Source organism: Mizuhopecten yessoensis, unplaced genomic scaffold (assembly GCF_002113885.1).
Source record: "Mizuhopecten yessoensis strain PY_sf001 unplaced genomic scaffold, ASM211388v2 scaffold10793, whole genome shotgun sequence".
NCBI classification, from domain to species: Eukaryota; Metazoa; Mollusca; class Bivalvia; order Pectinida; family Pectinidae; genus Mizuhopecten; species Mizuhopecten yessoensis.
The window spans coordinates 65,596-82,066 of NW_018408724.1; the positions used below are offsets into that span (position 1 = coordinate 65,596).

A 16,471-nucleotide genomic window follows, 5' to 3' on the forward strand; every position below is an offset into this window, starting at 1 on the left:
AGTCAGATCTGTTTACGTGGAATGGACATTACATTGCATCGGATTTTGTTAAAAATTGCCGGATTGATTATGAAACAAAGTTGAAATCATGAAACGCGGTCAGAGGTTTATTTATGATTTTAAATTGACCTGAAAACTAACTTGTTGATGCCCTTGAATTGTTGTTTTTTTCGGTCCGTATTAATACCTTTGTTTTCACATAACCCTCGGCTAGCATCCGGTGTAACATGAAATATTGACCCGCGACAAAAACTTACCCGGGGTCCAAAGCTGAAATCTTCACCTGGCATCGACCACAATCCGTTAACAAATTACCCGAAATCCGAGTCAGAATTCTTCAGAATTCTGTCTGTTGTAACAAGATATCAATTTGGAATTATACCTATAATCTGGTCGAATTAGATCCATGGTATATAAGAAAAAAACACAGGTCTTTCCCCTAGAACTTGAGTCGATATTACCGAAAGCAAAATTAAAAAGCATTTATAACTATCTAAATTGTTCGAAGAGGTTAATCGTACACTTCCCACGATATAGTAGGGGCGGAGGCGGATCATGGAATTTAAAAGTGGGTGATGGAGGGTCGGAGTGAGGAAAGGGGCGGGGGGTTTCCAAATGTTGGTTACACAAACCCTTTACTTTTGTAACCCAATGATTTCTAGCTGTATTCAAGACACAAACTGTAGAAGTTCTGTGTGTTTGAATTTAAGATTGTTATGAAAATATTAGTTTAATTGGAATATAGTCCTTATAACGAATACGAAGCATTAATAATTTTAACCCAATGAAATCTAGTTGTAAACACAGATAGAAATGCAGAAGCTCTGTGTGTTTTAATTTAAGATTATCTAAAACCATGATACAAGTAATGGTCATATCATGAAAACAAATATTGTGTAATATTTAACAACTTGAACGTTATTCCTCAACGCCGAGCGGAGCAGGTGTTTTTTCTGTTTTTAAAATTTTAAAATGTATGATCCATAAAGCAGTCAGTTTTTAATTTCTAATTCCTGAGTTATTTTTACGTTTGAAAGTTGACAGTCGCTCGACATCGTACGTCATCTATAGCCAAGCTCTGGTATTGCATAAGAACATGGCAGTGGCCCAATATATGCAATGTATGAATTATCATGAAATGAAAATTGACATGATAGGTTTATAAGAAGGGTTGGGGGTATTTGTTGTGTGGCTTACAGTTTAGTTTTTTTAACTATCGATATATTGATGTACACATAATTAAGAGTATAGATGCCCCTTTGCGTGTTAAACATTTTTAACAGTTTAAGTGACTGTATATAGTACACACCTTCTGTACACAAGCATCATCTTAATAGCAAGCAAATTCTTTGCATTTAATGAAAACATACATCATGAGGCTAATTATTAAATCGAATTGGTACTTCCATCATGATACAAAATTACCCAGGCACATATTTAACCAAGATGTGTATGTTTTCTACCATTAAGAAATGGCCCGTGCACATTTTTCGCAGAGGAAAATGACCCAGAACGTTTCTACAAATTAGAAACGATCCTGGTGCTATTTCCACAATGAACAACAAATGATCAGGGTATATGTTCGGCTACTTTAATGTGACCCGGGTACATCCTGGGAAAAAAAACACCCGGTTACATTGTCTACAATTGAAAAATGAAACAGGTATATTTTAACAATGGAAAACGACTCTGTAACGTTAACCAGCAAGAATTAAAAAAGACCACCCGGGTACATAATCTGCCATTGAAATATGAGCCGGGTATTGTTTATACAATGGGAAATGACCCGCGTATGTATTCCACTATGAGAAATTGACCTTGAAACATTTTCTTCTCTGAAAAGAAGACCCGGGTAACTTTCCGAGAATGGAAATAAAATAAAAAAGTTATTCCGTTTACCTCCAGGACAACCTGTATTTTTAACTTAACAAGGTGATCGATCAAGGTAAATATTTAGCGTAGTGTGTTAGAATGGGGATAGTACGTTGTTTTTCGTGTCTATAATGGCGATTAGAACATGAGATTTGGTTTAAACTATCGACCTATCGATTGCAAGTTCAAACCAAATGTCATGTTCTAATCGCCAGTACAGCCACTAAAAACAATGTACTATCCCCTAATTAGAGCATTATCATTGTATCGGTTTAAAAATACTAAAGAAAATGCAACATCAACCGAATCTGAGCATGTTAAAAGCAGGAAATAGATCAATCAGAAGCAAGTCAGACGTGTACAGTCAACCATTAAGTGAGGTGGTACTATGTAACACAGTTATTCTGTAATAATAAAGGAAACCTCCCGGAAGTAATCACATAAAATTCATTTTTTTCTGTAGAATATTTGCCCGTCAGTACATTCTTATACGAAATTGAGCAAGATCCTTTGAATTGATACAAATCAATATGGTGAGAGGAGCCTGTCAATAAAGAAACTTTTAAAATATGCAGAAATAGTAGTATTTTGCAAACCATATACTTACATAATATGGTAATACTTGTTATTGTAGTTAACTCCCCGACAACATTTCTAGCCGTACATCTGTATGTCCCGTGTTCTGATCTGACGAGTTGTCCCAGTGACAACACAGCTGAGGCGGTAAAGCTGGTGTTGTCAGGTTTTGTCCAGACAAAGGTACAGCCAGGTCTACAGTCAGCTGTACAGGTGATGTCCGGTAACGTGTCCCCATCAGTCCTGGTGTAGGTAGTGTCTGGCGGGGATAGAGTAACAGTACCAGGACCATCTACAATAAACATGAATAGCTATATACTCTGAATTTTAGACGTAAGATAAGCACATATTTTCTGAATAGCATACATTAGCACTTTCACATTTTCAAATAATCAACAAAGTTATGTGAAAAATAAACAATAAATTTTTCATACGATACTTAACTAGTATCAGAACACGGGACATACAGATGTACGGCTAGAAATGTTGTCGGGGAGTTAACTACAATAACAAGTATTACGATGTGTTTTCAGACGATACTTAACTAGCTGAAAAGCTAACACATATCGTAACTGGTAACAACCGCCTGTCGAGCCCTGTTATCTCACTTTCATATGTATCGATGAATTTTTATCTGAAACAACACGAAACTGTTCCACTACATAAAACAACACGAACTAAACTCGTTTACATCAGCCAGTTGACACGATCATTACTAACGAATTGACCAACAATGTACTAAGGTGTACGATGAACGTACTGTTTCCAACCACATATTCATTTGAGTTTAAAATCAAGAGCTAGAAGAAGGAAGTACCTGAGGTGTTTTTTTCTTAATGTCCCCTGAACTCTATCCATGGGAAAACTTTTTTGGAACTGATCAGAAAAACAATATGGTCGTTTAGCAGCCATTTTGGTTCTCGACAGTTCAAATCTGTTATTACTATTATACTAGAGGTATTAGACAGATATCAACTTTAGGTTCCTCTTTTTACACACGAAGTTGTATGCTAGCAATAATGAATAGATCAAACTAAAACATAACTATTAAGACGGTTCGATGATGAGCGTGGAGATCTCTCTTGGATTTCTTATTTGATATATACGAGTCATCAAAGGTTAAAATGATTAACTGGCAAATACAAGATTGCTCAAACATAATCCCTTAATTCTTAATCAGTCATTTCAACATTTTAAAATAGTATACAGGTGTAAAGAAAAAATGTATTCCTATATGATACCTTTTGACACGAAATCGTCAGACAAAAGGACAGGGGCAAATTATTCTTACTTTGGTTTAACCAATTACCATCACATTGCAACATGGCTTATTGGACGAAACTACTTGGATATTAAAAATAGTTGAACCTCTGTAACTTAAATTAATTCGACTGTACAAATTTCATACTGATTCATCCAAGGAATAGCACATTATACAACACTTTTATAATGAAAATAAAATAAAAACATGTTTAGCTGATACAACGTTGGTACAGAAAAAAGTATTAGTAATCTTAATCAAGAACATACAAATCTCAACAAGTTATTTTTCTCAATTATTTGATTCAAAGGTTATTAACCAGTTGATTTTTCTTGGCCTTTTTAAATTTCAAATAGTCAGCTCAAAATGCTAAAGTAGATGGTAAACCGAGTGGAAGATACATTCTGCCTAAAACACAACAAGCAGAAGAAATTCTAGAGCACTTACACTGCACAGTGACACTTGTAGTTGTAGTTGACTCCCCTACAACATTCCTAGCCGTGCATCTGTACGTCCCGTGTTCTGATCTGTCCAGTTGTCCCAGTGACAACACAGCTGAGGCAGTAAAGTTGGTGTTGTCAGGTTTTGTCCAGACAAAGGTACAGCCAGGTCTACAGTCAGCTGTACAGGTGATGTCCGGTAACGTGTCCCCCTCAGTCCTGGTGTAGGTAGTGCCCGGTGGGGACAGGGTTACAGTACCAGGACTGTCTACAAAGTATTAACATATTGCGTCTAAACGTTATTTTACATTTAGATTTACAGTTATTTTCAGGATTTAACATGGAGAAAGAGGGAGAGTAACAGTATGAACAAAATAGAAAAACAAAAACTTCATCTGGGCATACATTTCTACTATGGCCCATGTTGATGGATTTTTGCGACAGTATAATTACGATATATATAAGCAAATCTCAAAATAAAGTAGAGTTATTCCAATTATAAATCAAATTAGCTTAACTCATCAAATGTGTCTGCAACATTCAAATTGATGCACAATTGCATTGAACTGTTGTGACCATGCTATTGTTTGTGACGTCATTTTTCAAAACGTTCATGACGTTTCGGGTTGTGTTGGGGTCATCAAAATCATTAGCATTCAAAAATTTTAACGTTATTTTATATGTTATGATTTAGTGTTTACTTCGTCACTATTTTTAATTTACTGCATTGATGCTTCGTCATTCATATCTTCAAATTATTCCATCATTCGGGCATAACGATTACAGCGGTAAACGAATAACCTGCATTCTTCATCATTGTCATCAAGATGTTTAAAATATATAGGTGAGTTGGATTGCATTATGCACATTATGATTCAAACAGTTGAATCGTAGCAAATATCAGTTTCACGTGTGCTCAGCTAAACGTCGTAGGGTAGCAAACTCCAGTTCACTACGTGACCAGTCAACTGTATCAATACACTGTTATGTTTAGTGAATTATGGAGGAAGACATTCAAAACAACTATTTATACTATTATAGAGTCAGATAACAAATGTGCAGTCTATTACAAGCGTGATGCCTCTTATGATGTTAAATGACGCTCGTTTATCTCTGTCGTTCTTTTGCATAGACTAATTGCCTGGTCGCGATTAAAAGGACCTGATACTCTAATTACACATATTAACAGACATAATTGTCTGTAAGACTGTAATATAGATAGGAGTCTCTAACATTTTTATTCTTGTACAAACAATAAGTATATTCTTTGAACGACATTAAATGAATGAATGTATTGTGAGAATGAATGTAATGTGAGCTACACACAATATTTAAGAGCAAAGCAATTTGTTTGTAAAAACAGCTTTATCAACTGATAATTAATCAAACTTGATAAATTATTAGTTGGTACGGTTTCATGTGTTTCTGTGTCATAACTATTTATAGCCGTCGATTTAGTTCAAAAGCATACAGAGCAAAGGTTTTACAGTAAATTTCATTATCATCATGTTAATCTTACCTACCAACCAAGATAAGCTTTTGAAGTGCAAGTATTTCATCAATTATAATCTTCAAATAAAACCATATCTAATGTACAGATATATGGATCAGAATCTATCACTACAATATACCTGTAATAAAATAGTTTACATGCATACTTGTAAGTCACCGTGTACTCTTTAACACATTCTCTGAACACAAGCCTTGCTGATAAATATCTATACTTAAAGAACCATCGTATGAATTGTACAAAATATCAGTGGTATTTGACAGTTCTCTCCTTGGTGTGTACCAATCTGGGCAGCGTCATAATACAAAAAGAAACACGTTTAATTAACCTCTATGCATACTACATAACTTTGAAAATATCCAAATCTCATCCCTATAAGTCTCTTGAAAAATATATCGACCTCTCAAATGATCTACTCGTTTGAAGTGTTCATTAACTTCCTTAAAATATAAGCAAATTCATTATATTATACATGTTATTTGATGCAGATATGTCAGGAAACTTTGCAGTTTTGTATACTTGAGTACCCAATCAACTACGACATGTGACCACCGTAATAAGCGGAAGCAGAGATGATGCTCTAAAAAGGGGGAGTTCACGATCGGAAAGTCAAATTGTCCGGCTTATCGTACATAATAGCAGTAAGTAGTCCCATGCTGTTAATAAAAAAAGCAAAGAAATCTGCTTGAGGATAAACTCTTCTAAGAAATCGACAAATTTCTGTATTAAACTTGTTTTCCTATATTCATTTTTGGAAGAATGAGTTAATGGTATAGCAGAAAACGTAAATAAAATCACATGTCAACGTGTTCGTTTCTGTGCAATAAACGGTCAAAGATACCAATTTCGCATTGAATGTGATTTAAGGTGATTGTTTTGGTGTCGACCATTTGCGCAACAAATATACATACTGCCAGTTTGCAGATTTGAAAAAAAAAATAAAATTCTTTTAAATTTTGTAAGTAAAAATTCTTAAGCTTATTCTTTAAACACAGACCAGATATTTGAGTACCCGTATTTTGTTACGAAATTTTCTTCTGCAGATTTAACGCTTGATATACACAACACAACAAAAGTTATAAATACATATTTATCCCATTATACACATTTTATGCTACACCAATTCTCATTGCAAAAATATATTTGGTGTTAAAACTTTTTCTCCCCCCCCCCCCCCCCCCCAATNCCCCCCCCCCCCTCTCCTCAATATCAACATCTCTTTAATATAAAAAATCCAACATTTTCCGAGTATATTGTAAGAGGAACAAACTTAATTTAACGAAAATTTACAATATTGCAATAATTGAAATGTATGATAAACTATCAGATGGGAAACTAATTTCTGTAATACGAATGCCAGTGCAGCGTTATCAATTAGATTAAGGTACAATTATGTGAAAGCTAAAGTCAAATTCAGATAAATAGAGGAAAGTAAATATATGAGACTCGACAGTTTTGTACGCAAAACAACAATTTACTTACCTGCAACGTTAAGTGTGTAGTCAGGACTCTCTACAATCCTGTCAGCTTCAGGTAGACTTGGGTTGGAACGACGACAAAACCACACAGATCCATGGTCCCCTGTCTGTGGCTGTATGACCCACTGGAACACTGTACCATAGTTAGTCGAGGTGGTAGTACAGGAGCACACATCAGGGCTACAGAGAACAGGAGGAACAGTAGCGGTGTTGTAACATTGACTACCAGCTATTTGTATACTAGCTACAGCAGTCACGTCAGGACGGCGGTACAACTGGTCACTGTTTGCCTCCTCTGGTACATCACACGTCAGTGTAAACTCACTCCCGGGGACAGCGTACTCAGACGACCCCGTCAATGTGACAGCATCTGTGTTACAGGAGATGAATTGTTGTAAAATAAAAAGATGTAGTCTTATATGTACGACACCTCCATGTAGTGGTCTGTGTATACCTAAGTCTGGTGTACTACATGTACATGCTTAAATGCAATTACCAAAATAATCTGACCACTACCCCAAAATATCATTGAATAATAATGCGGATTTCATTTAATTTCAATAAACGTATTGTTGCAATAGCAAGGGGTGCACCATTAAAGAAATCGACAATGGTTGCATGTTCCCCCTTACAGTGAATTTTTCATATTGAGGCGATATTTACCATGCTACTCATTAATATACAGTTATGGGATCGCACAACGGTTCAAGATGAGTGCACGATGTGCGAACGATAACAAGTTGGCAATCATTGCTTGAATACATTTGTGCGCACGATGGACGAACATTGTGCGATAACAATCGTGGTTGGTGTAAATTGAGGAATGCCTTAACAATATATATACGGTTTTGTGTTTAAACATATAAACTTGATTTTTACGTATGTTTCTACATCTGTAAACTTATATTTCTGTTTATACTTTCCTAAATTTAGAAATTGTGTTTTCGGAGTTTTTTAAACGACCTTACTCGACACATGTAACATTTTACCACAGTCCCGTATACAGGTACATGTGTAAACATAGCCACTTTGTACATGTACCTTGACCGTATTTGTACTCGTCGGGTAGGACCGGTGTGTGTGAAAACCCAGGTATAGGGGAGCTATAGGCAAACTTAATGCAAATAACAAACGTCGATTTGTGTTTAAATTACGGTCATACGGTATCGTATACCTGCTCTATGTGTCAGGCACAGGCATGGTTAATCTCCAGTCACTCTTCAAATTGTTATTTACCTGTTATGCTACCTTAGAGGCAAACCCATTATTGACAGTCTAACAGAAATGCTGTTTTTCACGCATTGTAAAAATATACAGAAACTTAATCATTGTGATGAGAAATTACAGTAAAATATACAGTGTGCATTATTGCATACAAGCTTTCCGTATTTTTTTCATTCTGTAATATTGATCTACAAATTGTACCAACTCGCAAAGTTGTTAGGAAAAAAGCGCATAACGGGGCGAACGATTTTTAATTGCACAGTTGTGCGCACCATGCGTGGGCGATGTGCGGACGGTGTGTGAACGATGTATGCACGTTGTGCTCACGCTATTTCTGGTGCGCTGTGCGGTCACACAACTGTATAACATAACGTGCGAAGCGGATTATGATTAATTTACCCTAGTTCCATTGTAGTTATCACCCGATAACTTAAACTAAATAGAAAGTTAATCCTTATATTTATAGTCCTTTTTCTTTAATATTACATAAAACGCATTCTTTTAACCGGAATATTTCCCGCGGTAGGATTACAAGCAGCTCCATTCAAGCCCGAAGCGTGATACGGTTACGCTTCGCGTCACGTTTCAAAGGCCACCATGACATGATGCGATCAAACTAGGACTTATACGAACGAAATTGGCTGCCTATCGTCAACATAAACATCACACTAGTTTGTATGTTTGCCCTTAAACATGTTATTGTAACTCATTAGCGAGAATTTTTACCTCAAAATTGCTCTACGCGGCTATTTTTAGCACAACTTTGTTATTCCATTACCAGATTATCTCAACAGTTATGTTTAATGCCCAAAAACTCTTCGATCATGCCAAAATGACGAACATCTTGAATACCTATTAAAATAACGTTATTTGATAACGGAATTAACAATCATGACGAATTCAACATTGAATATCTTTTAAGATAATCGATACTTCACGATGTGATTCCGCTTAATAAGGGCGTAGTTCTCGGGCGCCGAAGCTCTTTAATAGTAACACATGCTTGCGTAAACAGAGTTACTTCCCCTTGCTACACATTTGCCTTGATTGTTTTCGTCTGGAACGTAGATGTCTAGTGGGGAAACCGTTATTATTATTCCTCATCGATTTTACAACGTGTCTGATTGGTTAAGACACATCACATGACAGGGCTAAAAAACATGGGGTATCCCTCACGCGATCCATTTTCCCTGTCGAGTATCCCTCTCGGTACCCCTCGCACATTATCGGACGAGTTGTCTTTCTTTGTTAGACTCTCTAACGCCCGATGTGTTCAGGATGACATCCAACCATCAACAATGGCTGCGAACTGCTGAAGAACTTAAAGGGCTATAATTGTTGTTCAATTTGATGTAAAAATCAAAACACTGACAGTGATAGGTATTTGTAGTATATATATGCTACCAGAACTAATAGGATAAGGGCGAACAGGTCAGTGACATCAAAGGGGATCTTTGCATTGTCTAACGTTGATGTATTTTTGTTATATGTATATAAAAGAGACGCCACAGATGAAATTTCGGAATAATAAAACAGTTATTGCCCTGGTGTGAGGGAGACCTGAAGAGTTGTTCCCCCTCGTACAATTATGTGTTTACCACTCGACCCATCCGCCCATCTTATCTCAATATGAATCATTATTAGCTCATTCAAAATAAGTGAATATCAGAGATTAACAAAAGATACATTCTTTTAAGGCTTTTCGTAGTATTGCAATGCCTAAGTATGGCTATACACACCCATTGAATTTACACTTCCGCTAAAACGTCGATGTCAAACATCGTCTGGGAATAATGCATATGCACACAAAATGATAATGCAGCTAAAACATGGTAACAATACAGCTTGTTAATGGAACTGCCGTTACTCCTCCTATTAAACACAATGAGCATGCTGATGGTACACGGTAGGTGCGATACACAGGTAAGACATTCTGTTCGGCGAATCGATAGGTTAAATGATAAGGTTTTGATTGGTCGGGGATACATTAGAGTTCGAGAAATACTGGTATTCGAGCAATTTCAGTTCGAGTAATCTGATGTTAATTTACAAAGAATATATAAAAACACAGTCGGAACCAAGCGAACTATTCGAGGAAATACCAATATTGCGTCAATACTACCTTCCTTTATACATATTATTTTCAAACTACTAGACATAAGAAACTTGTAAAGAAAAAAAGCATATAAGCTTGCTATAATTAAATATGGGACGCAAGGACAATTTCAGTGGTTGGACAAACGCCAAAGGGATGCAATTTCGACGTTTCATGAAGAGTAATGAGTTCACAGTTTCCAAAACGGCCTCACAAATTATAGTTTTTTTTAAATTATTTTTTACACATTTTTTCCAGATGCATGTTTATTATTAGAATTAATCATCACTTTGTTTATCTTAATTAAAGCCTAGTACATTAGATCCAAACGAGAACTATTTAACCATCATTGGAAACCCTGTATGGTCAGTTTGTCCGTCAGCAATCGACATCTACCTCGGAAGTTGTGATAGTCGGAAAAGCTCTGAGTACCGTACCGATTCAACTGTTGTCCTTCTGGCATAAGCTTCTCAATAATGTGTCAGTTCGCCGAAGGTCACATGAATGTTCTCATGAATGTTTGTCTGGGCATGCATATGCTTACTAAAAATGCATATACATTGTATATATGTGATCAGTCAAAAGTCAATGTCGATATTGTCATTAAATAGCAGTTTACCAGAAAAGCTAAACTTTACAGGGATTATTATTATATTTTCCTTGTATATACTTCGGACATATTAAAGTATTGGCGTGAGTTGAAATACATTGAATACTTGCTGACAGAAGCAGTTCAGTAAATGAGATGCATTACACCAGCTACATGGATCATATATAAAGGAGAGATATCTAAGTTTTCTTTAACGAATATTCATGATACATTTATGACCTTCAAAACGACAGACACGCTGAAATATTGAATTATGACAACTCAAAATTAGAGAGGAGATTAGAAACAACATAAACGGACATTATTTGTTATTATTAATTTCTGTTAAAACTAAATTATCATAGACCTCTTGATTGGTACAGAGCAAGTCACGGCGAGATAAAAACAGTTTAACAGGATTAATCCAAAGCAAACCTGTAAATAAAATATCACTGCGTGTGTAATGACGAGAATACTTTGAGCGCAATTTGAATATCTTGGTTTATAAAAACACTATAACGTTAAAAAACTAACGAGCTGACATCCTTCAACGCGTTAATCATTATGTACTACAATAACGTTATCACATTAACGTGTGAAGCTATTGTATAACGCAGTACAGGGTAAATAGTATTTTACCGCGTCAGCATTTAACATGATCTATCATCTAATTATCCGGTGTTTTTAGTTATTATTGGATCATGATTAAACGCACGTTCTTTCAATCCGTTGAAGAGATGATCGAATATAAGTTGCATCGATGTGAAAAAAAAACATTGTTTCCTACGACTATGTAATAAACACCATAACACAAGCGGCGTGAAAAAGTAACACCTTGCTGAAAAATGGCGTTAAGATTCGTTGATGTGACCTGGAGAAATCTGTGTTGATTTCGACACAAATGCATTATCAATAGTTATTTATGAGTGGTGATATATGAATTATATTATGTTAAGACTGTAATAAGACTCTATAAATGGTAATTGTTCCGTTCATTTTCTCCACTAATTATAATTAAAAACTTATCAAATGTTTGCTGGTTAAAAAACAATATATCTACACGGAAACTCATTATCATAATGTGTAACATGAAAAAAATATTCCGCGTAGAAAAACTACCCAGGGGTCATTTATCTTCGTAGAAAACCTACCCGGGGGTCATTTCTCTTCGTAGAAAACCTACCCGGGGGTCATTTCTCTTCGTAGAAATCCTACCCGAGGAGCCGTAAAAAGCATACCACCTAACTATTTGTTAATCTTTTGTCATGTGAAAAAGTGACTCCCGTAGAATAGTGACTAAAATCTTATGAAAAGGAAGATCAAACTTTATGCACAAATATACATCAATGATATTGATTTCACTCCTTTAGTTTACCTAACCTGCCCAGTCTTCTGTCCGTCCGCCCGTCGGACATACTATCTTGTGAACAATCTGTAGCCTTTTCACAGATTTTGACAAAACGCAGACATGTTCAAATGTGTGCGTGACCAGTCAATGTTACTGTTACTAAAATAATAATGATAATAATAATTTCACCGAACAGTTTTGTTGTATTCTGGTATCTGTATGTCTTAATGAAGTTTTATTAAGTTTCTCAAGAATGTTTGTTTTGTACATGAATTCGAATGTTAGAATGACGTGCCTGAACGGTCAAATGTTGATTATTGTTTTTAATAAAAATAAAATATTATCGAACATAGTTTTGTATCACTCCATCAGTGGCATTTCGCCAAGGGTCACACGAGTGTTTGTCTGGACATGCATATGATAACTGCAAATACATGCATATATGTGATCAGTCAAATATCAAGGTCGATATTACCATAAAATAGAAGTTTACCAGAAAAGCTAACTTTACAGGGATTTTTAGTTTATTTTCCTTTTATGCACTTCTGACATGTTAAAGTATTGGCGGGATATGAAATACATTGAACACTTGCTAACAGAAGCAGTTCAGTAAATGAGTATCACATATAAAGGAGAGACATTTAAGTTTTCTTTCACGAATATTCATGATAAATGTATGACCTTCAAAACGACTGGCACGCTGAAATATTAAATTATAACAACTCAAAATTAGAGAGGAGATTAGAAACAACATAAACGAACATTATTTGTTATTAATTACTTTCTGACAAGAACATTTTTTCCTAGACCTCTTGATTGGTATTGAGCAAGTATCGGCGAGATAAAACAGTTAAACAGGAATAAGCCATCTAAAAAATGTAAAGAAAATAACACTGCGTATGTAATGACGAAAATACTTTGAGGGCAATTTGAATTTCATATCTGTGGCATGGCTTATGAAAAAACTAAAACGTTAAATACCAACGAGCTAGCATCCTTCAACGCGTTAATCATCAAACGTGTGAAGTTATTGTATACCACAGTACAAGGAAAATAGTAGTTTACCGCGTCATCTAATTATCCGGTGTTTTTAGTTGTTATTGGATCATATTTAACCGATTAAGTGTACATGTATTGTCAATAAATTAAACGCACGTTCTTTAAATGCGTTAAAGAGATGAGCGGAAAAAAGTTGCATCGAAATGAAAAACAAATTATTGTGTCATACGAATATGTAATAAACACCATAACACGACCGTGTACAAATACTATTGTCTTTGCTAGATTTCCATACATCTATAGCAAATTGCGAATGTTCTGATAATATGAGCTATGTGATAAAAAATATTACACTTGTAAGTGAATGTACTGGGTCAAACTTTCGTGTTCGAAAACGTACCCGGATCGTTTTTTAATTGTCGAAAACGTACCTGAGTCACATGTTTTATGCTATTTGAAGGCTTCAAAATCGTTCGTCCTTCTGGTCGAGCAGGCTCGTAAAAGGCATGCGTTGTTCCATGCCTGCATTGATACTCCTTTTTTGCACAATTAATTAATTTGATATTTTCAATGAATACCTTGCATTTTGTCGTAACGCCGGCTGATTTTTATGATCAGAAACAATTCTACATTTTTTACAAGTCGATGTTACTGATGAAACTCTTCGATGTTCTACATATTATTTTGATATTTTCATTTTTCTCGAGCTGAAAATTGTTTCCATGTAGTACATGCGCTTGTTTTCTTGCCCTTGGATTCAAAATAGCATCATTTGATACTGATAAGTCAGTACATATATACCAGTCATACGTATTTTGCGTTAAAATAATCCGAATTGATGTTCACAACATGTTGTGACGCGACTGTTACATCACTGTTAACACGCGTCATCATATAGTGTTGACAATACATTCACTAAAGCCAACTCGAATTTTCTGCAGCTGTACCACATTATTTAGAATATTTTGATTTAGTTCATTCTTATTCAAACAATTCAATGCACATGCTTTTATTTGTTACTACATTGTAGGCATGGACACATAATGAATATCTTTGAATATCTTCGTCTGGAGTCATTTTAACACAAGATCAAAAACAAAGAATTTTTCTCTCTGAATGTTTTAACAAACACAAAGCTATTTTTTTCTGAATTTTCATCTCAGAATATTGTCATTGTTTTCTGTTACTCGATTTTAAAGAACATGATTTATTTTTTAAAAGGCGCATTTTGCTGCGCCGTTTGCTTCTTCACTTTTCTCATATTATTTTAGAGAAAATGTGCAGTATGTATGTTTTTGTAATATGACCACTATAGGCGTCAAACTAATTGAATATAAAACAATGGAAATGCGGCATAATCATGGATAGGAAGATATTTCGGCTTATAACTGACATGTGCAAGTATAAATACATGTAATTTCAAGAGGAACACCAAATTAAGGCCTAGGTCAATTTTTTTTTATAAATGTATTCATTATTGGATATTCGATTGTTCTTCAGGACTTAACAATTCATCTGTACTTTCGTGTCTTTGATTGTTCTTTGTCATTTAAAGCTGAGAAAAGCCAGAATATCTTCAGTATGTACTTCGTAATGTAATCATTATGGTAACTGCTTATTTACATACACTATATTACTGTTACCATTTAAGCATCAACTATGGGTTAAGACCTTTGATTCTTGTGTACTTTTCTCTATTTTTATCATTCGTCTTTCTTTTTAAGCTTTTGCAATGACGCAAAAATAAAAAATAAATAAAAAAAATAATAAGATTTTTTTGCATTTGTTTGTACTCCATTCCATTTTTCAGGTAGTTAATGCTAAGACATTATCCGGGCACCGCGAAAATAGTACAATTATGAACGTATACTATTGGACTCGGATACTAAGAGATTGATATTGTTAGACATAAATTAATTGTTGCTGGCTTGAATTTATTCTACAAAAAAAAAAAAAATGAAAAAAAAGGTTTTCCCAAACATGCCCCGTTTAAAAAATAAATATTTATCCATATTAACTGATTTCAAATTTGTTTTCGATTTTTAAAGTAAAACTATTTATGTAACAATTGCTGTCCAGAACGACTTTAATGAAAACTGGCCAAACTTGCTCCTGTCTACCCGATATTTTGAAAGAAAAATCCCACAGACTGGCAGTGGCACGGGGAGGGATGATTGATGAAACTTTAGCCCCCCCCCCCCCCCCCCCCTCCTCAAAAAATGTATTAATGAATTATGCAAGGACTAAATATTTCCGACTGTACATACAATCACTATGTCTCACATATTTCATATTATCGGGTTTGAAATATGTGTTTAATTATTGTGCACGTTATCTCTACATATGTATATTGTTTCCTTTGCAGGCAACGCTGAATGTATGGAAAGCTTCGGTGAGTATAGGGGATATACATTTTTCCCGTGAGTGTAGAATTTGAACGTTAACACTCGGTAAGCCTCGGTTTAAATCATAATCATACTTCCTATGTCGCTATCTCCCCTATACATATTGTACATTTTACATACTTAGTCATTAGATACGTAATCAATCGCGTTTCAAAATATACCGATATAAACATACAGTATTCAGTTGGAATACAACACAACCTACCTGTCGATGATCGGATTGTAAGTAGTACGATGAACAAGTAGAAGCTTGGTTCACGATGAGTTACATAAACAATTTGCTGCTGCAGGTAAATGTCAGACATCCTGCCGTGTACATACACCCGTGTATAAACATGTACACACTGACATATAATAATAAATTTACAGGGCGTATGTACACATTACATGTTGTATTGTTTATTAACTTCCTGATCGGTGACACATCTATAAATCGTTGTGTACCGGGTCATTATATAGTACGTGCGTAATTGTCGGTATATACATGTATTCATTATTCACAATGTTTCGATCAAAAACAATGATACTATCTTACATTAAGTAAATCAGAGTGGTAGTATGTACAATATCGACATGAAACACCTATCAATAATAAGAAAACATGTTATTTAAGGAATGATATTTATTTTTTCAACATTTATGAGGTCATAACAACACTGGGTTTATGGACATAT

At 35.0% G+C, this 16,471-nt stretch overlaps 1 protein-coding gene across 2 annotated transcripts in view; it reads right to left on the minus strand.

The window, feature by feature from the left end:
* Positions 1-16,129, minus strand: part of LOC110462418 (hemicentin-1-like) — a 31,518-nt gene extending 15,389 nt beyond the window's left edge. For both annotated transcript variants that reach the window (XM_021516365.1, XM_021516364.1), the window contains exons 1-4: positions 16,003-16,129; positions 7,142-7,507; positions 4,157-4,417; positions 2,480-2,740 (exon numbers count right to left, since the gene is read on the minus strand). In XM_021516365.1, coding sequence (XP_021372040.1) covers positions 2,480-2,740; positions 4,157-4,417; positions 7,142-7,507; positions 16,003-16,102 — 988 coding nt within the window. In that variant the 5' untranslated portion in view covers positions 16,103-16,129. The remainder of the gene's footprint in view (positions 1-2,479; positions 2,741-4,156; positions 4,418-7,141; positions 7,508-16,002) is intronic.
* Positions 16,130-16,471: the final 342 nt, after the last annotated feature.